At 57.5% G+C, this 22,778-nt stretch overlaps 1 protein-coding gene and 1 long non-coding RNA gene across 2 annotated transcripts; both read right to left on the bottom strand.

Moving 5' to 3' along the window:
* Positions 1-221: 221 nt before the first annotated feature.
* LOC141577380 (uncharacterized) lies at positions 222-3,864 on the bottom strand. Its single transcript, XR_012506258.1, has 3 exons — positions 3,768-3,864; positions 2,106-2,303; positions 222-1,609 (listed from the first exon to the last, which is right to left on the bottom strand). It is a non-coding gene; the product is annotated as an uncharacterized LOC141577380 (long non-coding RNA).
* Positions 3,865-3,899: 35 nt separating this feature from the next.
* PRDM12 (PR/SET domain 12) lies at positions 3,900-16,555 on the bottom strand. Its single transcript, XM_045517305.2, has 5 exons — positions 16,333-16,555; positions 14,367-14,557; positions 12,867-13,022; positions 5,660-5,771; positions 3,900-4,353 (listed from the first exon to the last, which is right to left on the bottom strand). Exons 1-5 carry the CDS (start codon positions 16,553-16,555, stop codon positions 3,932-3,934), a joined length of 1,104 nt encoding a protein of 367 aa, XP_045373261.2. The 3' UTR covers positions 3,900-3,931.
* Positions 16,556-22,778: the final 6,223 nt, after the last annotated feature.

The following is a 22,778-nucleotide window of genomic DNA, read 5'->3' as shown; positions in this document are numbered from 1 at the left end:
CACATATCAGAAGTGCCTCTATGTGACTCCAAGCGTGGGTCAGAATAGACCATGCAGCTTCCACCTAGTTCTCTTGGAACACGTGCCTGTGAAGCCCTGAGCCAACGTGCAAGAAGTCTGACTTCTGGAGGCAGCCATGTTGTAGGTCAGGACAGGTGCTAACCAGCCACCATCCATAACTTTCCCCACCCCCCACAGGCACATGTCCCAGGAGACCAGCTCCAAGGTGGGAAGGAAGCTGAAAGCTTATGGTATCTGTTCCTCCATTTCAAGAAATCCGAGGATACTGGCTATAGGATAGGGCAGGAGAAGAGGGAGGGACAGCTGCTTTAGATGCCCTCTGGGGGATGCCCAGTAGAGTGTGTGGTAAAAGTAGCTACAATCTTTCTCACCCACCAAAGGCATCCTTGTATCAACAACACCTCCCATTTATCGAGCACTTACTATGTACTAGGTACCAAGCCATGTGCTTTATTCATTTATCCACATTCTCCCACTTAATCTTCCCAATATCCTTAGGAGCTGAGTATCACCCCATTTTCCATTCCATATCACCTGAGGCACAGAGACATTAATTGATTTGTCCAAGGTCACACAACTAGTGAATGGTCAAGCAGGGTTTCAAACTGGACCGGTGGCCTCTACCTAGAATCCTCTATGCCTGGAAGTCTTGAACCATGCAATAGAAAGGAAATCAAAGGCATCTGGATTGGAAAGGAAGAAGGAAAACTGCTTTTATTCACAGACAACTTCTGTGATCGTGTACTTCCATAGAAGTCATAAAGAATCTACCCCAAAAAAGCTACTAGAGTAAATAAGTGAGTTTTGCAAAGTTCAATGATACAAGGTCAATAGTGCTGGTCTACACTGGGACATGCAGAGCAACTTCGGACTGAATCTGCAGGCTGACTACGAGGTGGTGTGGCCTACTGGTCATAAGTATGGCTTCTGGGGTCAGTTGCCATGGTGAAATCTACTCTGCCACTCATTGGCTGAGTGACATGAGGAAATGACTTCCTCTATACCTCAGTTTTCTCATACGTCAAATGGACATAATAGAACACGGGGGTGGGGCGGGGACGGGAGGACGGGAGAAGCAGCAGGCTCATGGGTTTATGGGAAGTGTTCCTGGAATGCATACATTTAAATCCCGAAGCCCCCAGATGCTGTAGCTGTGTTTGCTCTTGTGGGGAGAAGGGGGCGTGCACTGTCAGGAAAGGAGCCTGAGACCTCTGCTGGAAATGCAAGCAAGGTAAGAGATGAGGTTCCCACCAGTGTGGCCTGATACTCTGCTCATGGCAGTATCTCCAACGCCAGCACACTTCTGTAGAAACAGGTCAGCAGTAGGCACAGCAGATGCACTCTAGTCTGCAATTACAGCCTGCTGCCACCAAGCGGGTTCTGGAGTCAGGGCTGTGGCCCCTGTGACCTGTAGCTGGGACTTCACGGAACAGAATTACCTACAGAGATGAATTTGATTTTTGATCAAGGGACCACGGACTTCCCCGAAGTCTGACACTTGCAGACCCTTCTTCAGGAAGCCAGCATTATTCTGGAGGCACGACATGCGGGCCAGGAAGGTGCTTAATTCTGCTTCTCCCATCAGCACCTGGAGGGAAGGGGATTCAGGACAGATAGCTTTGGTCGTGGAAACAAGAGACCTGGGTGGGGGCTGCAGTGAGAGGAGGGTAAGGTCAGGTGAAGGTATCAAAGGAGAGGCAGGGTTTGTAATGGGAGGAGGAGTACCAAGGGTGACTTTCCCCACTGGCCCAAGGAAGGAACTCTCAAGGGAACCTGAGGTGAACGCATCAAGGGAACCTGAGGTGAACGCATCAAGGGTGCATCTCTGCCTGTGCCATCGCCAGGGTGCAAGACCAAAAGTATGGGGGTCTTTGGGAGTACATGAAGCTCCAAATGGTAATGGCATGTGTGTACAAGTGTGAATTTCAGTGTCTTCAGGTGTATATCTGTGTGTGTATGTATGTGTGTGTGCATGTGCATGCACGGCTAGATGAGGATGCACAGAGAGGTGTGCCTGAGGGATGCCAGTGGGTTAGGTGACAGCCTCACAGCTGACACATGCCTGAGAACAGGTGTGAACTCACATTTCCCAGTTTGTACTCCTCCTCCTGGCCAGGAGGTGCTGCAGATGGGAGCCAAGGCCTGGCCCTACATTGATGGCATCCTTGCTCTTTGTCTTCCTCAAGGAGGATCTGGAAATGGGTGCCCAGAGCATTTGGAAATTCACGTTGGGAGGGCACCTGGTGTCCATCTTGGGCCACCTGCACTGGCTGCTTGGATTCCTTCAAGATGTCCATGAAAATGAAAAAAAAAAGAGAAAAAAGGTAAGTAAAGATGTGGGGGCCGTATCAAAGCAAGACACTGATATTCGAGAGTCAGCTGGAACCACGGGGAATATGCCCAGCCCCTTGCTAGGTTTCTGGTTGTTCTGCACTGTGGCTGTCTCTTTGAGAGCTGACACCCCAGTTGTGACAATGGTGGCTTTCAAAGCCAGTCAGTGGAACAACTCTTCCTGCCCTCTCTCCAACTTCTAGGCACTTTCCATATTTCCTTTTCATGCAGATGAGAGCGTCAACTCATTCAGATGCCAAGTGATAAATGTTCCAAGTAATTTTTATTTTAGAATACAAGAGAGGTACAAATGTATTTACAGTTGTACATATACAATCAAATAATATATATCACAGTTTCGTAAATATCATTTTAGATAAATATTTACAAAGTTAAAGTGACCATTTTCTGGAAGTAGAACACAGTTTCTTGAAAACTCTATACACTTTATACTTTTCATTAATATTATTATAGTTTTTTTATTTTACAAAACGCCCTACGGGAATTCTAGTAAATGACTGCAAGATGGGGAAGGCGACACCAGAGGGCGCCCACGGCCGGATTTTTGGGAAACGGGACCGGCAAGGGAGTGTGGACCCCCGAGCGGAACCTTCCGGGATCCCGCGCAGCTTAGAAGGGCTTTCCGGGCTGAGAAGCCAGGCTTGACCTCCTCTTGCTGGAGAGTGGCGAGGAGGGGCAGGAAACTTCCCATTTCCAAGCTTGATGTCAGAGCTGAAGGGGAGGAGGCATTGTCCAACTCTCTTTTTGCAGATGAGGAAAGGGGAAACGGAGTCCCAAAGAGGGGCAGGGTCTTTCCCGGGTCCCACAGTGGATTTCAGTTTTGCCTTCACTCAGCCTACCTGGCACACTGAAAAGTATTCGTGCCTCGTCCATCCCCAGGGAGCCGACTTTGGGGGGGGGAAAGTGGCCCGAAGGAGAGAAGGGTCCGCTTGATAGGGAAGCGCAGGGCTCTCCGGCCTCTTCTGGCTGCCCCTAAGCCCCGTCAGCCCCCAACTCTCAAGGTCGTGTCCGTGACTCCCGACACTGCAGGATACCAGTCCCAGAAGGCCGGGGGAGGAGACAGATGCGCCTACTTCCCGGGGCCCCTGCTCGCACTGGAACGGGGAGGTCGCTCTCCATTCCCAACACGCAGCTGTCAGTAGGGGTAGTGGGTGGGGGACCTCTTTGCCCGCTGAGGACCCTCGGAGACTTTCAGTCCCCTCCCCTGCCACCCACGAGAAAGACATCGGCCTGGGCAACCGACTCAACAGGAGGAGGGAAGACTCGGGGATGAGGCTAGGCATGGGGATCCCCTAAAGAGGAGGCGGGCCGAGCAGCTGCACCAGCTACTCGGCCTGGGAAAGGGACGTCGCCCCTCCGTGTCCGCATCTGCGAATCCGACGAAGAGCGTATACCTGGGGGTCATTTCTGGGGCGCACGTACAGCGCCGGGTCCAGCGGCCGCGCGCGACCGGGAGGTCAAGTCCCGAGAAAGAGCAGCCCCGCCCCGCGCCGCGGCGGGCTGGCCGGAGGGGGGGCGCGCGCCCGGGGGCGGGGCGCGCGCGCAGGCGCGGCGGCGCTCACAGCACCATGGCCGGCAGGTGGTGCGCGGCGGCGGCTGCGGCGGCGGCGGCGGCGGCGGCGAGCGCGGGCGCGTGCGCGTGCGGCGCGGGCAGCGCGGGCGAGTGGGCCTGCAGCGCGGCGCTGGGCGGCCGGTGGCGCGCGCTCTTCTGGTGGGCGCGCAAGCCGGCCAGCTGCGAGTAGGCGCTCTGGCACACCTGGCACTTGTAGGGGCGCTCGCCCGTGTGCAGGCGCACGTGGTTGCGCAGCGTGGACGACTGGCTGAAGCGGCGGTTGCAGAAGCGGCACACGAAGGGCTTGTCCAGCGTGTGGATGCGCATGTGCGAGCGCAGGTTGCTGCGCGAGTTGAAGCCGCGGTGGCAGATGACGCAGCGCATGCGGCCCGCGGTGCCGGCCGCCGAGTCCGCTGGGTGGAAGTCCTCTGGGCGCGCGGGCGGGGCCCAGGGGGTAGGCGGGGAGAGGGAGAGAGAGCAGCCTCGTTAGAACCCGCGTGGCCGAGGCCCCGCACCTCCACACCCCTCCACACCCCTCCCCATCGCGCGCCCCTCCTACGGCCCAGCCGCCTCTGACTGATTGGGGCACTGGCACAGGGGTGGGAGGGGCAGCAAAGGATCGAGCAGAAGCTCACCATGCTGTGAGATCTCGGGGACTTAGTGACTTAGCTTCGGGAAGCCTCAACTTTCTCATCTGTAAAATGGGAACCTACTACGACTCATGGGGCTATGCATGACTCCACGGGATGATCACGAAAAGTTGACATCTTTGAAGGTTACTCTACACAGCACTTTACCTGCCTGAGCCCGGACATAGGGAGTACCTGGCTTAGAGAAACCTCCCATAAATGGTAGTAACTGTTGTAACTCCTCCCCCCCCCGAAAAAACCTTTCATTTATTCATCGCACAAATATTTACTGAGTGCCTACTATGTAGCAGTGAACTGTGTCTCACATTTCTCATCCCTGAAATGGATGTAATAATAGCACACCCCTAGAAGTTTGCTGTAAGGATCAGAGAAATTGTTTGCGAAACATTAGCTGCAGAGCAAGGGCTGGTTAAACAGTAGTTCATGAGCCTCAGGTTCATCCTCTAAAAATAAGGGTAAACAAATTTCACAAGGGTTCTATGAGGACCCAAGTGGGATGATACCTGTGAAAGGTTTAGACCAATACTTGGCAGGAAACAGGTCTTGAGCAAAGGGTCTCTTCCATGATGATCAGTGTCCTTCCCAACACACACATAGGCACACTCTGCTCTGCCTTCATTCAACAGGTTTATACTGAGTACCGCTCTGTGCCGGGCCCAGCACCGGGGACAGGGCAGGGAAATGTAGACTGTCAGAGCTGGCAAGGAGCTTAGAGATCATCTCACCTGACATCTGTCTTTTACAGATGGGGAAACTGAAGCACAGAGCCATTTCCAAGTTCTGCACAGCAGAACTGGAACTCAGTCCAGGCTCCTTACTGCCCGGCCCCTTGCTCCTCCTACCACACCTCTTACTGCTCCCCGCCCCCAGTCTGCCCCTAGACAGTCTATTTTGTCCAGAAAAGAGAACTGCCTTTCATCTATGCCTGGACCATGGGCATTGGCCTCCTTGATCCAGTAGCCCCATGTGCTTGCTGCTCCTAGAGGTGGAACCAGGTCCCCAGAGGCCAGGAGCATTCCTACCCCGACCCCCACCCCGGGTTCCATGTGTCCCTTGTCATTGTGCCCTCCTGGGAACCACCTACCATGCTTGTTCTTTTTCTGCTCCTCCTCTAGCCCAGGCACACCGGGGATGCCCAGGAAGGTGTTGTGTGAGTTTCCATACCACACTAGCAGCTCCTGGTCGGGAGGGATCATCTACAAGGAAGGAGGCAAGAGGAGGTCAGGGAGGTAGTGTCCCGAGGGGTGAGAGTCAAGGCTCTCTGCACCTCCCCTCACAGCCAGGAGGGGCTCCCCTGGTGCCCACGATGGAGATGTGGATACAGTCTCAGCCCTGGAAAAGTCATGCTCTGGTCCCTTCCCACCAGGCTATCCCCGGCAAGCTGCACACACATGGAAGGCCCTGGGATGCTCTGCTCATCTGCTTTCCTCCGCCCTACCCTTCTCACCATCTCTGTCCTAGCTCTGCTTCTGGGAACAGAGCTGCCTTCCTGCCACATGGGAGCTCCCAAACCGACAGCAGTGGAACAAGCAAGCAGAAGTAACGGGAGAAGGAAAGCTAGAAAACTTTTCATTTCTCTCCAAGGGGAACCAGAATCAGCCAGCTCTCAGGTCCGCAGGGCTGAGCCAGGTGTTTCCCGTGGGCTGCAGGGCACCCTGTAGTTCTTGTTTACTCCCGGCCTGATAATGTTCTGAAAGCATCTCTCAGTCAGAGCGTCCCCAGGGCAGCACCACGTCACACATGCTTCTCTCTCCATCGCAGGGCTCTGCGTGACTCCATGCATTAGGCAAATCTAAAAAAGAGGCATTCGGATGGATGAACGCCTCCACCTCCAAAAATACTGGGGCGCATAGCCTTCAACAAGATCTGGTTCGCCATGTCCTAGGTCTGTGGCAGAGAACTCCACCAATGGTGACAGAGCTCTGCTGCTCCCAGGGGAGGACCTGTCCCCTAGGAAACGGTGGAGGCTGTCAGGAGGGAGGACTCTGAGTGACCACCCAGGGAGGCCCTGGGAGGCCAGCTCCTGACCCTAAACCCCTCACTCTGGGACATCCCTGGGGCCTGCCACACCTTTGGTGGAAGCCAGTTACTCCTCAGAGTAAAGAACCTTCAGGCCTCAGTTGGTTGGAGCAAATAAGAGATAAGGATGGCCCATCACCTCCTGAGGCCTGGACCCCAGAGGAGCTGACTTTGGCACCCACTATGAGGGTCACTCTCTGATCTGCCCAGAGAAAGGTGGACACCCCCAGGCCATAGCTGGATTGTTTTCCTTATGGGTCCTCTTTTAGTTGAAGGACAGAAGATCACAGGGTTCCATCTAGGGCTGTCTGAAATCACACCAGAGTGTAACCCTCCTCCTTGGCCTCTGTGGTCACAGAGAAGGCTCCCACCCCCGTCCTTTGGTTGTGGCCTGCAGACCCCTGCCATACACCGAACCGTTCTGTTCACCACACCTTCCTCCTCTGGTCAGAGCCAGGAAGAGCCTCAGACCATCACAGCCGGCCCTGCTCGACCCTGAAAGGAGAGGGAAGTGGAGAGAGGAGGGTATGCGAGAAAGAAAGTTTGAAGGGGCCTAGGTAACGTCCATGGCCCTTCCCAACAGGCCCCATGGCCCATGGGGTGTCATGTCAAGCCTCAAGGTCAGTGAGTGACGAGGAGCTGGGCAGAGGGTGCCCGTGCTCAGACTGACGAGGTTTGATCATGGAAAATCCAAATGCATCCCCTGAACTGATGGAAACCTGGGCAGCGGCTCAAAGAACGGCAGATTAGAATCTGGCACCACAGCTAAGACCTTGAGCCTCCCTGGGCATCCAGGAGGCTGGTGGGTCAGGGCTGCTGGAAAAGGGGCGGAAGAGAGAGGTTTTGAGAACCCCTTTGCAAAGAGGACACTGGAACTAAAATATTCAAGATAAATTCACTGTGAAGGAAGCTGCTGAGAGACTGTGCTGACGGGCCCTCGGTCACCAGGTCCCTAAATGACCCTTAGGCAAGCATTTTGTCTCTCCTAAGCTTGTCTCCTCCCTGAGGTCCCCCCACCTTAAGAATTCTGACTGTAAGTCGCCTCCAACATTGGCCCAACCCCTGGCTTCAATCCTCAGACGACACCAAATGGTTTACACATCACAGTTCTTCTAGAACAACCACCGCCTCCATCCAACTGTCTGCACACGCCCCTTCCTTCAGGAGACGGTGCTGCCGAGGGTTCCAGCCCAGGCCCTGGGGTCACACGTGCCGGGGTCCACTTGGGCTCCCCACCTGCTGAGTGTGCCAGCTTGAGCAAAGTCCCTTCTGCCACTGGTCCTCAGTTTCCCCAACGGTAAAACAGGGACAGCACCATGGCTCTGGCCTCGCTGGGTGCTTGTCGTGGTTCCACGGGGCTGCGCGCACAAAGCTATTGTTACTATCTTCCGTGAGCTTGCCAACCGCTCGGAAAGCTGGCGGTCATCTCTGGTGCCCGGGGTCTCTCAGTTGTCCTCACAGAGTCTGGCATAAAGCCCAGGATGACTGATGGCTTTGCCTTCGGTGACCAACGAGGAGAGCACAGGCTGGGCCCCCATGCCCCCAGGACAGCAGTCCCATGCTGGTGCCACTGCTTCCCCCACCCAGTCCAGTGTGGGGTGAGACGTCCAGCTAGCGCCCGGCGGATGTCGCCTGGAGCTGCACCTGCACATCCAGAGTCTGGGAGTCAAATTATCTAAGTCAACGCTGGCTTTTCTTTTTAATTGACAATAAAAAAATTATTAAGTATGAAACAAATATAGCACAACAATAATAATGGTGATGAAGGAGGAACCAAGAACATCAGGGACTGCACAAATTCTGGAGATTATTCTTCAAAGTGGTGGCTGGAAGTAATATTTTTTTAAATAAGAGCTTCAATATTGACTGTTTCAATATAATGGTCCTTTCTTTACTTACACATTTTTAAATGTACTATTATTCATTTTACTAGTGAAAAAATTAAAAGTGATAACGACACAAAGGGGTATATAATGAAAAGCAACCCTCTCTCCCCCTCAGGGTGCTCAGGACGCTGTGGCCGGTTTCCTGTGCATCCTTCCTCGGAAGGGTTTGTCATTTTAAGACCATTTTTTAAAATTCTGACTTAAGGTCCTTGGGGAGCAGCATGATGGGGCAAAGTGACTTCCATTTTCTAGCTGATGCATCTGAGTTTTTAAAAACTAATGAGCCCATATGACTTTTCTACAAAAAAGAATATTTTTTTAAAGAAAGAAAATCTATCACAAAGAATCTAGCAGAGTTGAGAATGACACACATGCCCACAAGAAGCCTCTAGCTCTTAATGCGGCGCTGGGGAAGGTGGCCTCGCCCGCACAGAGGCCGGGCGCTGGAGTCGCTCTCCACTCTCCGGAGCTCCGGGAAAGCAGAGGCAGCTTCTGGCCTGGACCTCTGGCCTCTCTCTGCTCCTGGACCCCCTCATTTAATGACCAGGAGAGCTCGGGGAACCAACAGCCTCTTCCCTGAGATCCTGGTACTATTGTCCAGAGGCTCCCAGGGTCCCACCAGCTGACCACCGAAGAGCAAAGAACGGCCACAGGTACCCCCCAGTTCCCTCACCAGTCCTATTTCTTTACGGCCAATACTCTGGCCTGGCCCCACCTGGGCTCCCTTCTGGGGCTCGGAGAACAAGAACCAGCTGTTCATTCATTTTTCTGGGGAGCAGAGACTGACTCAGGACACACAATAAACAGCACAACTCCCAAAGAAACGAGTCCCCTACCCCATGACCCACATCGCCAGGACTCCGGGTCAGTGTCCGCACCTGCCTCTTGGTTGACAAGTTACATCATCTCCCAGCTTGCAATTCTTCACCTTCCCTGTTATCCCAGAAGTTTTGTCCTGACCCATTTCTGAATTTGTATTATAAATTGAAAATATCTGGAGGTTTTGGTTTGTTTTCCTAATATAAATTCGTGTCACACTATTGAACATGCTCCCAGGAGGCTCTGACGCCCTCCCCTTACCCTGGCAGAGCAGAAGCCCTAGTCTAGAAGGACCTCCGTGTCATCTGGACGAATATCAATTTCCATTGTACCACAGATGTCCTGACACGCCAATTAATAGAGTTCCATCAAATAGATATTGGCCAGGGAGGTCCCACGGCATGGTGACCGGGGGCTCCGCTCTGGGGTCACATCAGCCTGGATTCAAATCCCAGCTCAACAATCTCCCGAGATCTCCCTGAACCTTAGTTTCATCATCATTAAAATGGGAATCGTGATAGTGCCAGGCAGAGGGGATTTGATTTTTTTAAAAGCTGCTATGACCTTAGCACAGTGCTGATGCCCGGCAAATGCTCCATGTTCGGTAACATTATTAATGATGCTAATTATTAATAATCAAAGGGCCTGCCCCACACCCACCGGTGAGCAAGATCAAAAGGCAAACAGTGCTTGTCCTCACAGAGCCAAGGAAAGGAGAGATGGGGCTGCGGGGCTCTAGGGGAAAAGAAAACTCAATTGCCTGAAACGAGAAAAAAATTAGCAGAAAGAAAAAGCCCACACCTCAGGGCACAGCCATTTTGCCAAAAATTAGGGAGGAGAAAGCCTGGGAATTTTCTTCCCAGTTCCCAAATCCAAGATTTTCCTGACTTCTTCCTAAATCTTTTTCTCGTGTTGAGTTTTGGGGTCAAAGTTCTTAGTTTTGTTTTCCTGGGAGAAACAGGTCCACATGTTGACTTTTGACCCAGCCCCCATCTCCTGGAGAAAGACTTATTCGTTCAACAGTTAGTGTCCATTTGCTCTGTGCAGGGCACTTTCTAGAAATTCTAGAAATTTCGTTTTTGGCACCTGAAGTTATAGTAAATGCTTCCGTGGCTGAAGTGAGCAAGGGCAGGTTCCAGGGGATAAGATGCCAGTAGATGCAGCTGGATGCAAAACCCGCCTGGGGGTTCTTCACGGACTGGCTGGACTGGAAACCCATCACCCTCGTCTCCATCAGGAGGGCTCTTATTTTGTATTTGTGGACAATTTTAGAGCAGCAATAGTATATTCTGCTTCTGGAATGATGATGTCCCTTCCCATTTTGGGGGGGGTAAATAACAGGTTACTGTCAAGAAATATAAACAGAAGTTCTGAGTGATGGAAAGATTAGGAAAACCGTCACGGCACCGGCCCGTCCTTGCTAGCTTGCACACAGGCACAGAACAAGCAGCCCAAGTATTCCAGAGGCGTCCAGGGAGTGGCCTGGGGCAGCAGCAGTCTCTCCTGGTGGAGCCCAGTGGTCACACACACTCAGATTCCACAGCTGGCCCTGTAAGTGGCATCTGACATTGCGACATAATGGTTTAAAATGTACCCAACCTCACTTATTACAAGTAAAACGGGTGATATTTCATGCTTCCTTATCCCTCACTCCAGCAGTCGGCTTGCTAGCTCTGTAAAAGTATTGATAGCCCAGTCGGTGACATCTTGCCATCTAGATGAGTTAGGGGGTGATATATTTTCCTGATCCTGTTTTATCAACTTAAAGTCCCAATCACACGTGGATGACTTTTTTCAGTCTTACAGATTGCTCAGGGAGATACACTGCACACACCTTGCTCTCTGACTCAGAATTTCTATATAAAAGCCTATTAACGTTTCCTGACTCTGTTCAGCTTTCAGCCAGCATGACCTGGACAGCGAGATGGGACTCAGGCTCCCGCATCTGATGCAGTCGGGAGGCCTTTACCAAAATCACATCACATTCCTACCCTGACTCCTGTGTGTAATGCACGTGTGTGCGTGTGCATGGGTCTGCGAGGGAGGGATGGAATGAGCATGTGGCCCCCATCCCGTCTGTTTCAGGCTGGCCGGGAAGCTGGGTACAAATGTGAGCATGTGTGTGAGGCTGAGCGGGGGAGGGTGGGGGTGAGGATCTGGGGAGGTGCTCTCTGCCAGACATGGGGTTCAGCCACATGTGAGGCCGATTCTAGGATGTCTGGTGGGAGGCCCTTGCTCCCACAAGGTGGTAGCCCCGCCAACAGTCACAAGAAACACCTCTGTCCGCAGCCTGGGCCACTGTCAGTCCTGCCCTCACACTGCCCACCACACTGGAACCCCAGCCCAAGACTGGTCACCTTTCTTTACCCTTTTCCTGGTTTTCCCAGGGCCCACCCCACTAAAGTCACAGGAAGTCATTCTTGGCCTGAGGTCAGGGTCGGAGGGCTCCTTCAGAACATCCCCAAAACTCAGCCAAGCCCAGCCCCACCCCAAGAGGCCCTGCGCTTCTTTGCACGGAGGAGTGGAAGCGTGAGGCCCAGGGGAGTGGGGGGGCAGGAAGCAGCCCCACCGCCCCTGCACAGCGCTCAACGCCAGCCTGCCACAGGGAGGTCCAGCTGCTGCCCCCGCCTGGGCCAGATGCTGAGCAAACTTCCTGCCAAGGGACAACGTCCAGGGAGGGTCCAGCAGTGTGGCTGCCGTGGCTACAACCACCCAGCTACCAGCACTGGGCTAGCTTCGTGCCATCATTCCTTCCCAATCACCGTGAGCCTGTCTGCCCCTGCCCAAGCATTTTGCCGCCTTTTCCCATCCTCCTGACCCTCCCCAGGCCCTGGGCCTGGCTACCCCCCACCCCCCACCCCACCATGGGATGTTATATTTATCTGTCAGCTATCTCTCCCTTTCTCTCTCCTCTGTGAAGCTTCACCGGGCACAGGGCACAGGCATTCCCTGCCCCCAACTCCCAGTGCCCGTAAAAGCTCCTGAGTCTGCTGGCCACCAAATGAGACCCAATAAACTATAAACTGGAGATGATCAAAGAATCCTCCCTTGTGGATTCAATACAATAATGCACATACGGCGTCTAGGAGAAGCCTGACGCCACAAGCGATCAGCTGAGACTACAATCGTGGTCCACATGTCCACGTTGGTGGCCCACGCATGCAGAACGCTGGACAATGCACAGCTAAAAGGCTGTCAACATCACGCCTCTCTCCCACCCGGTGCTTTCTCTGGACTGCCTTCCGGCGTCTTGCTCTGTCACTCTATGGCTTCTCAATCCCCAGGCACCCTCAGCAGATATCCAGGGACCTCACTGTTGAGGTGCTCACGACATTCACAGTGGCTTGAAGTTGACAGTTCCATCCTTTCTGATCTATAGCGGAGAGTTTGCCGTGGAGGTCCTGCTCCCAGAGACCATGATGCTTGGGCCTCAGTCCCGAGCCTGCGCAGGGCCAGCCGGGCCAGCATCAATGTCCCTGTCTCCACCTCAGTCCTTGGACACGGCTACCCTGCACCTCCTCCCCCAGCTGCACCCACTGCTCCCTACACAGCAGTACACACACTCACCTCAATGGCCTTGTAGAAGATGCTGGTGCCAATCTGGACTACCTCCAGGTTCTGCTCCTGCTCATTACGTGCACACTTGATGTAGGTCATCCAGCTTCGGTGGTCCTCCTGGCTGGCATCGATGAAGTAGCGCACCGTGCCATCCTCATTGAATACCTGGGTGCAGGTGAATCGGGGACCAGGTGAGGCAGGGCCGTGTCACGTGTGCTGCCCATGGCCAGGGCTAGGCCCCGTGCCGGGCACATCCACACACACCCTCTCTCCATCCTCACAACAGCCTCAGGAAGTGGACGCAGCTATTATTGTCTTGATCTTCCAGCTGAGGAAAGGGAGGCTCAGAGCAGTACGGTGACTTGCCCGAGGCCAGTCAGCTAGAAGTGGCCAATAAGGAGTCACTGACCAGACAAAGTGGCATCCACTCCAGCTATCTCTCCAGGGATGCAGTGGAGAGCGCTGGCCAGGACCTCAGAAGGGGACACAGAGGAGCCTAGAGAGGGAAGGCTGGCCCACTCTGGCACCCTGGTCGGGCCTAGGCCCCTTTGTGGGAGCTACCAAAGTACTCAGAGATCAAACTGGACCCCAACTTCCTAACCCAGCAGCAAGTGGAGAAGGCAACCACTGGCCCAGGCCTCCAGAGGTGGGAGGAGGTGAGGTTAGGAGAGGCCAGGTGCAGGATTTGTCCTATTCAGCTCCTTAAGGGTCTGCCAGGTGGAGGCTGTGACAGGGAGCCATAGGGGAGGGAGGGGAAATGACATCAGGGAGAGGGTGCACCAGCCTGGCCTCTGCAAGGTGAGAGCCCCAAAAGGAGGAAGTGCTCTGGGAGTGGCTCTGTCCTAAGGATGGGCCTCCCTGGCATCTGGCACTGTTTTGGGGGAGGAGGGTCAGAAGGTCTTGGATGGAAGGTCAGTTTCCTTCTGTAAAATGGGAACAATAACTCAGAGGGCTGCTGAGATACCCTGGTGGAATGCAGGCCCCGCATGGCACTCAGAAGGCTGACTCAGTGCTACTTCATCAGTGATCATTTCCAGCGTCATTATCCTGCCTGGGTTGAGAAACTGGCTCCCAAGAAGCAGAGGCTCCCTTCATGCTCCATTCCATCCACCCTTACTTCAAGGCCAGGGCTGGCTTTAAGGGCTTTCCCTGCTGCTTCTGGGGTGAGGGGAAGAATGCAGGTAGCTGGGAGATTGCTCCTAGGGGTGGCTTCCCAGCTCTGTGCGGGACCCTGGGCAAAGCACAGGGTCTCTCTGGGTCTCAGTGCCCTCCTCTGTGAAGTAGGGCCAACAGCAGACATGCTCCACAGGGTTGGCCAGAGGAGAGCTCCTTGGCCATGAGACTTGGGGAGGAACCACCAGGCATCAGGCGGCATAGGATCCCGCCTCGGGGCTCATCACGGGCTGGAGCGCACGCAGCTCCCAGCAAGGGTGGAAGCAGCGGCCGGCCAGACGCCAGGGCCCTACCCGCGGTCTGCAGCCCGCCCTCCTCTCTCGCAGCCCGCGGTACCTCCCACATGAGATTGTTGTTCTTGCAGATGTCCACATGCTCTGGGGCGATGACCCGGCCGGTGAAGGGGCCCATCTCGGTGCCCGCCTTGATCCACGTCTTGGAGAAGATGCCGAGGCCCTCGCCAGGGATGGAACTCTGTGCGATGATCACCTCAGCGGGCAGCACCAGGCTGGACAGCTTCTGCACCTCTGAGGTCGCAGGGCAGGGGGACTGGGTCAGAGCCTGAGGCTGGGGAGGCCAGGCTCTCCCCCGGGGGGTGGCGGCTGAGCGACTAGAGTCTCCTCTGTTTGCAACCCGGGACCCTCCGAAAGCCCGAGGTGCTTTGGGACTCTTTTCTAGGAGGGTGGTTGTTGTTGTTTTGGTCTCGCCAGGAATTCTCAAAGCATCCACAACCTCCCCCGCCCTCCATCCCGGAAAAGTTTAAGAACTACTCAGCCGACCACAGTACATGGCTTTACAAATGGGTAAACGGAGGCCAGCTCCCATGAGGGGGTGACGGCCCAGCCAAGACTCTTTCGCCCCATCTGACTCTGGGCTCTTCTGTTGGTCACTCGGCGCTCACTGCACACTGTCGGAGGGCCCAGGACTCGGTCTGGGGCTCTGACTCCTTTTTGGTGCGGGAGGCCCCGGGCCCGGGGCGGGCTGGCAGCGCTGGGAACTGACCTCGGGCTTCCAGGCGGCAGAGGAGAAAAAGAAATGCGGGCGGCAGCGAGTTATGTTTCTCGCTCTCTGGGTGACCCCGGCGCGCCTAGGTCCTTTGCTGCCGCTAGGATCGGGGGGGGCGGGGGGCCTGTAAGGGCAGTGCTCGGTCCTAGGCGAGCCCCAAAGTCGCCTCTCTGAGCGGACAAGAGCTCAGGCGGCTGCGACGCCCGGGGGTCCCCCTGCTTGGCTGGCAGCCGGGGTGGGAGCACCGAGGCGCACAGGGGCCGCCTCCATGTCTTACAAGGTTCCCCTCTAAGCTACCTGGGAAAATACCCAGCGAGCGGGCCGGTTGAAAGGGGGGTTAAACGGTGTCCATTGCGGCGCGGCCGGCAATTTGTCACGCTGTTAAAGTGATCGCATTCATTCGACTCCATTCGAAAGAAATTGCTAATTCTAAATTCATTAGCCCTGGAAGAATGCTGTAGCAGTAAATTGTAGCTCAATGCGGAGGAGACTTGTTTAAAAGGGGCCGAGGAATTCCCCTTACAAAAAGGGGGGATTAGATGGTTGACATAGCGTGAATGGAAGTGGAATTAGTCTGCACGGTAAATTAAGAGAGGAACAGAAATCGTAAAGGGGGAAAAGGGGCGACGCGCAGAGATGCCAGCACCGGGGAAAGATATTGTTTGCGGGTTGATGAATGAGGAGTAAGAACTTGAGACATCTTAAAGAAAAACTTTTCTCGCTCTCTTTCTCTCCCTCGCTCTCTCCGCGGCTTTCTCTCCCGCCTGCCCGCCCTCCGCCCCTTCCCCAGCCCCCGCTGCCTTTTAAAGTTCTTGGTTTAAGTGGGAACCTTCGCGGGTCAAGCCCAAGTTAACTAAATGAATTTAAAACCCCTTCTTTTTGAGTCAACTGCTATTACACGCCTAGTAAGGCTTTAAATGCCAGGAACCCGCCGGCTCAAAGGGCTGAGGGGCAGACAGAGAAGCGCGGGGGGCGGTGGGCCCGGCAGCCTGGACTCTGAGATCCCTTCTCTGAGCTGCTCCTGGTGCGGAGGTGCCCTCCGTCCCACCCAGGCTTGGCTGCTAGCTCCCTGTGAGCTGCTCCTGGTGTGGAGGTGCCCTCCGTCCCACCCAGGCTTGGCTGCTAGCTCCCTGGATCGTCTTATGGGAAACTGAGTCACACGCAGCATCTGGAATGCCTAGGTTGGCGGGAGGGTCTGTGACGCCCCGTGTCCCCGCCAAGTCCCGCGCGTCGCGGGTCCAGGAATCAGGGGCCGCGGGGAGGAGGGGACGCGAGTGGCCTCGACGGTGCGACTCACCGCCCGAGAAGGACTGCGCCAGGACCTCGGCGGTGAAGGCTGTCTTGGGGCTGGCGTGGTGGCTCTTGTCCTCGAAGAGCTGCTCGCCCAGCACGTTGCGCCAGCGGCCGTACAGGAAGCTGTGCAGGATGTCGGAGGTGATGACCTCTGCCAGCGCCAGCCCCGGCGCCTTCAGCCCTGTCTTGAGAACTAGGGCCTCAGCCGGGAGCACGGAGCCCATCATGGGCAGCCAGGGGCTCGCCGGTGCCGGGGACTGACGGCCGGGTCGAGGCGGGGATGTGGTGGGCGACGGTGGAGCAGAGGAGCGAGAGAAGAGGGCTGTGATGGAGGAGGAGAAGGAAGAGGAGCAGGGGGAGGACGAGGAAGATGATGACGAGGATGCAGGAGGAAGCGGGAGGTGAGGGGGTGGCTGGGAGGAAAGTGAACAAGGGGGAGCGAGGCTGAGAGGAAGAGAGAGATGGAGAAATCTGCAGAGATGGCAGAGGCAGCGCGGAGGGCTGCAGAGCCAGGGGTGGAGGCGGAGGCGGGTGCGGGGAGAGGGGGCGGTGCGGGGTGAGTGGGAAGCGGGGTGGCTGCAGAGAAACTGTGGCTAGGGGCTCTCGGCCGCGCACTAGCCTCTCGCACACAGGGCCGGGACGGTCTTCCCCTTGGCAAAATCTCAGCGCCTTTATAGGAGCCGCAGTGACCCTCCTAATTGGTTATTAATGACCCCCTGACGTCGGAGGACAGACTTGTACCCGGCCCAGCTCGAGGAGCCTTCCCCTCGAGAGCTCAAAGGGCGGGGGCGCTCGGGCCGCTCGGAGCGGTCCCCCTGCGCTCCTCCCGCCCCTCTCTGGCCCTTCCACCCCCTCCTCGTCCTACCCCCCTCTCCCCGTGGGAAGCGCCAGGCAGGGAGGGAGGCTCAGCCCCGGGAGAGGAGAGGAGGGGATGGAGCAGGGCAGGGGGCGCAGCGAGGCTCGAGTCTCGCTCGGACTCCAGGGACCAGACTAGGCGGGGGGGACGGCTGGCCTCGGGCCGGCGCTCACCCACTGTCCCAGACAGGGTCTGTCCTCAGTATCCCGGCCCGGCCCAGCCGGCTTTAACCTCCTCTCGCTCCCTGGCCCACTTGGCCGGCCGGATCCCGCCCCGGGCTCTGCCAGGTTCCACGCCCCAGGCTGCGGTAGTCTCCGCGGAGCCAGCAGGCCCCGCGCAGGCCGCGCTGAACTCTTGCGCAGACCGTGCAGCAGAGGCCGGCGTTTCGCTTCAAACGGGCCGCTGCAACCGCCCGGCCGGCTGCCCGCTGCCGGCTGTGAAACTCCTCCCGGGAGAGAGCTGCCGGGGCGGGGCTGTGGCCGCCGTCGGGGCTGAGCCTGGCCTGAGAAGACTTCTTGGGCTCCCGGCTCCCGGTCCTAGGGGGGCTAAGTCAGGATCGGGAAGAGTGGCCCAGAATCCGCGCTAGCTGCGGCTCTCTCGGGAAAGGCTTTCTTGCCGAATTCAGGGCAGATCGAAAGGGGTCCCTGGACCGTCGCGAGTGGGAGCAGCGGCGTCCGGGAATGGAAGTCCTCCGAATCTGCAGGCAGCCACGGGCCAGTCCGCCGTACGCGCTGGGCTGGAGGCTCGGGCCTCCAGGCTCCTTTGCTCAACTGCGACCTAGGAAGCCCGCCGCAGCCCGCACTCCTCCCTTCTTGCCTCCTAGCTCCTTTTCTTTTGGCCTCCCTCTTCTCTCCCTTCCTCACTTCTTGCTTTCCCACACCTACCCCTCTCAACCTCATCCCACCAATAGACTTTCTTTACGGAGGTTCCAAGGCATCCTGATCACCAGCGTAATTTCTCTCCGGAGACAGGGAGCTGCTGAGCCCGGAGCCAAAGCCGGAAGGCCACCGCTTCCTGCAGGCTTTTTCTGCCTCCTAGCTTTAGCCTCAAGCTACCCACCTCCAGTCCCAGACAAGGGGTGGGGAGCACAGGAACACCTCTTCCATCTGCTGAATTCTTCAGCCCTTCTCCCCCTGCCTACATCTCAGATTCCATTCACAGAGCCAGGTTTTCTGGACTCTCAGGGCAGTGCATTAGGCTCACAGGTTAGCTGGAGGTATCGGACTCCCCAGGCCTTCTCCTCAGAGAGGGGACTTAGGTGGAAGGTCAGGGGGTCTGGAGTCACTGTCCCCATGCCCCTTGGCAAAGGGCTTCCTCCAACGCGAGGTCGGCCTTTGCAAAGCCAGCCTCACACCTGGCGGCCACGGACACCCAGCCTCTGCATGCCCGGTTTCAGCCAGTGGTCTGGCATCCCAGGGTCCGCGTCTGGGCATAGAGTAAGGAAGGCGGCAGGCTGATGCTCGGCGGAGGCTGCATTGGGCAGCACGGCGACCGTCGGACCTGGCACCAGCAGAGGGCAGAGCTGCGGAGGAGCGAGCACAGCTTGTGGGTTAGGGTCCTGGAGCCTCAACTTTCTTCCAGACGCTGCCGGAGAGTCACAATGACTCTGGCTTGAGCGGAGAGTTCACGTCCGAGGGGGCGGACAGAGTCCGGGCCTGGGAGCTTTACTGGCGTCTGAACCTCGGCTTCTACGAAGAATTGGTGGAGGGGAAAATGTGCCCAGGGGCGGAGGAGACTACGTCAGGGAGAGCCACCAGGAACCGCGGGATCAGTTCCCAAGTCCAGCAACCATCCTCAGCGACCCCCAGAGAGCGAGGCGGCATGAGGACTGCTGTGCGTCCTTGAGATGGCCCTTCTCTCTGAGCCTCGGTGTCCCTGTGTGTCAAATGGTTTGGGTTGGACTTTGTGAACTGAGGTTTTTTTCCCGCCTTGTCTCTCCGGGTCAGGTCACTTTGAGAGCCCTGAGAATTTATCCATTCCTGGGCAGGTTACACCCCACTGAGAAAAGTACTCAGCTCTGCGTGGTCCCTCTGTCCTGGGGAGCAGCTCTTGGGTCCTGGATCTCAGCTCGGGGTCAGAAGATGAAAGGACGAGGGCTCGGACTATGGCGGGGAGCCCTATTCCTTTCCCGGACCCGCAAACCCAGGGATTGGCGCTGGGGTCGGGGCGGAAACGAAGTCGGCCCCAAGCGTCTCCACTGCGCTCTCAAATTTTGTGCTTCTGGTATAGCCGCAGACACACTCGACCGCGCCCCAGGGAAAGGGGGACCTATAAAGAGAGCCCCAGTCTCAGGGCCTGTTAGAATTGGGGAGAAAGGCCCCTGCGCTTGCATCTCCCCTGCCTGAGACTGGGAGGGAAATAATTGCACGTTCTGGAGTTTCTCCGCAGATGAACCGTGTCGTTTTCTGCGGAACCCAGGCGCGGAGTGTGCCCGCGCCAAACCCCCTCCTCTAGCCCAGGCCCGGCCTGAACTCCCAGGCGCCGCCCCACCTCGCGCCCGCGGGCCGCCGCTCCGAGATCTTTTTAATATTCATGGGCGTTAATAGAGAGGCCCCCAGTATATCGGTCCATTGTGGGAGGCTCGTAGGACTTGAATAGGCCCCGGCCCCCTTTCTTCCGCGGGGCTTCCCGAGGGGTCGGGCCAGGAGTGAATGGCCCCGCTTCCCGCCCCGCGCTCCCTCCCCCTTGCGGGGAGAACATCTTTATCCCCGCCGCCGCCGCCGCCGCCGCCCAGACCCCTATTCACGCGGCCCGGGCTCCGGGCGTAACGAATCAATCGGCCACGGCTCTTCGGAGGTCATCCTCATAACCCTGGCTCCCCTTTTTCCTAGCGCCCACGAGAGTGGAGAGAGGGAGGTGGCGGCAGGCCGACGGACCCACGGACTGAGGGGCACGCGGGGAGGGGGAGGTGGCAAGGGCAGGGGAACATCGAGGGGGGGTTGGCCTTGTCTGGGCAGGTGAAGAGAAATCTAGTGTCCCGCGGCCGCCGGAGGCTGGCTCATTTCTACTTGTTGCCTCGCGGAGGGCGGAGCGCGAGAGAACGGGGGCCACGGCCCAAGCCCGGAGACCTGTCCTACCTCCCCTCGGGGCACCTGCGCGCGCTCCTTCGGGCCCAGCGGCCACACCCGCAAGGTTCAGGGCACCGGGCGAGGGGCAGCCCAGGGTTTCCCCAGGCCCCGCGGCCCGGCTCGCCAGGCACTTTCTTTCTCGCCGGTGCGCCCAGGTCAGGACAGCGCTCTTCAGGGAGCGGAGGCCGGCTTCCCGGTTCCCGCTCTCTCGCTCGGCGGCGTGGCTAGAGTGGAAACGGGCGCAGGTCGGTCAGGCGAGGCCAAGGCGCAAGGGTCCCCGCCCCTCCCGCCCTGATGGCCCCGAGAGGCGCAGAAAGGAGCCCATTGTCCGCCGGGAAATACATTTTTGGGGGCCGAGTGAAAGCCCGTCTTTCTTTTGAACTTTAGAAGTCTTCTGCCTCGCCCCTCGGAGGGAGAGATTTGTTCCCCCTCCCGAGGGCCCCGCGCGCCTTCTCCTCCCGAAACATCTGCCAGGGGAAAATCCACCCTGGAGGGCAGATCGCTCTCTCTCTAAGCCCCGCGAACTCATTAAAAAGATATTAGCGGCGGGGGCAGGTCCCGCGCAGGTATCGATCGGTCGGGTCGGAGTGAGCCCGAGGAAGAAAAGGCGAAGAATGTGGACGCCCGGTGCCCCGACCCCCTACCCGGGTCCCCCGGCCCCCTGCGCTCTAGCCCCGCGGCGGGAGCGGGGCCCCCGCGCAGTCCGCGCGTCCCGTAGTCCCCGTGCGTCCGGCTGCCTCCGGTGGCTTCTCGCCCCCTCCCCCTGTCCTCCCCAGCCCCCGCCCCTCATCGCCCGAACGCAGATTCGCGTCTCCTCCTGGCACTTCCCTCCTCCGCTCGCTCGCCGCCACCGTCGCGCGCCCCCATCCAGGTCTCTCTCCTCTCCCTCCTTCCCTTGAGCTCTCTCCTTTTCCGCCTGCGCTCCGGCTCCCTCTCCAGCCTTCTCACACCCTCTAGGCTTCCTCCTCCTCTTTCTCTCTCTTGCTGTCTGAGTCTCAGTCTTTCAGGTCCCTCCGCCCGCGTGGCCTAGGGAAATTCCTTCCTCGCGTGGGACCCGTGTGCCCCGTCCCTCCTTCCCGCAGGACGGTTCAGGGCTCCGGGGGCCCCCCGCCCGCGCATACAAAGGAGCGACTGCTATCGAAGTGGGGTGGGGGACGCGGGCCGCAGAAACTGTTTCAATAGACGTGACTCGGGCTGGCCAGCGCGGGGCTGCCCGGCAGAGTGGCGGCCGCAGTGCCGTGAATAGGGACATCACCCCTCCTTCAATCTAATTAGCCTTCGCGGCCCCGGAGAGACAAAGGCGCGCCCCGGGGCGCCCACGTCGAGCACGTCGGCCCAGAGCCGGCGGCCGGGCTGGCAGGTGACTGGCACGCGAGTCTCTCTGGGCGCAGGGGCCCAGGTGCCCCCTCCCCGGCGCCTCCAGGAACCTTCCCCCACATTGCCCACGTCCCGGCCCCCAGCGATGCCAGCGCCGAAGTCCTGGCTGATCAATGCGGCGGGACGGAGGGATGAGACACCGGGGGAAGCTGGAACTCCAGGAGAGAGAGACGCGGCATCGCTGGAGAGAAGGCACAGGCTTCTGGGGGCAGAGTGAGGGCGGAGACAGAGGGAGACTGAGGCAAAGAGGCGCCGAGATGGAAAGATCCAGATAAAAATCAGTCTGAAACTTGGAGACACAAGGACGTAGAGAAATGAAGGAAGTGGATGCAGGGACTCCAAAAGAGACTGAGGCTTGAGGAGACTTTTGAGAGAGCAATGGCAGAGAGGCAGGAAGGGGAGGAATGAAGGTGACTCAGACACAGAGGTGGGGCATGGGGGGCGGGGGGCTGCAGAGAAAAGCAGGCAGGAAGGATGAAGAGAGAATGAGGTGCGTGGGGTAGGTGGAAGATGGGTGGTGCCCCTCCCTGCCCATCTTTTTCCAGGTCCTCTGGCCTGGCCCCTCATCCTTACCAACTTTCTGCCCCTCCAGGGAGTCTAGGGGCAACCAGAAGGAACCATCCGTGACTCGTTCACAGCCCCTTCTTTCTCCAGAGGTCCTTCCCACCATGCGTACTCAGCGTGCTGGACTTCCTCCACCATCTCCTGGCCCTTGCACCTGCTCACCTTCCGCCTGGGATGTCCCCAGAGCAGAGGGGTTGGGCAGGGAGTTGTGCCCTAAAGGTGCTGCTCTGAGCCGCCCCCACCTGTCTTTCACACCATCTCCTGCCTCATAGGGAATCCCAGAGGCCCTGGTCATTCCTTTGTTCCACAAATATTTATTGAGAGCCTATGTATGTCAAGCTCTGTACAAGGCCTTAGGGGCACCCAGGTGACCAAGGCAGGCCGAGTCCTTGTTTTCTCCCCCAGCTTCCCAGGGTGGGGGTACACTCTGGTGGGGCCAGAGGTGGTGGCAGCCTCTCCCAGACGAGCCTGGTGGCTTTGACACCTCTTTGGTTCTGAAGCTTCTGTCCAAGTGGCTTCGAGCTCATCTGTAAAGTGGGAACAATCACCCTGCCTGTCTCATAAAGCCTGATGTGCCTAGTGAGT

This window comes from Camelus bactrianus, chromosome 4 (assembly GCF_048773025.1).
Source record: "Camelus bactrianus isolate YW-2024 breed Bactrian camel chromosome 4, ASM4877302v1, whole genome shotgun sequence".
Lineage (NCBI taxonomy): Eukaryota > Metazoa > Chordata > Mammalia > Artiodactyla > Camelidae > Camelus > Camelus bactrianus.
The sequence above is the reverse complement of the archived record's forward strand: the minus strand, read 5'-3'. Positions and strand labels throughout refer to the sequence as shown.

Bases quoted from the DNA above. Each gene is read 5' to 3' on its own strand.
- PRDM12 (XM_045517305.2), bottom strand. From the start codon at position 16,555: ATGATGGGCTCCGTGCTCCCGGCTGAGGCCCTAGTTCTCAAGACAGGG. The intron at 14,558-16,332 runs GTGAGTCGCACC...CTGCGACCTCAG, and splicing joins GGCGCAGTCCTTCTCGGGCG to AGGTGCAGAAGCTGTCCAGC. The intron at 5,772-12,866 runs GTGAGTGTGTGT...CCTTCCTTGTAG, and splicing joins TCTTCTACAAGGCCATTGAG to ATGATCCCTCCCGACCAGGA.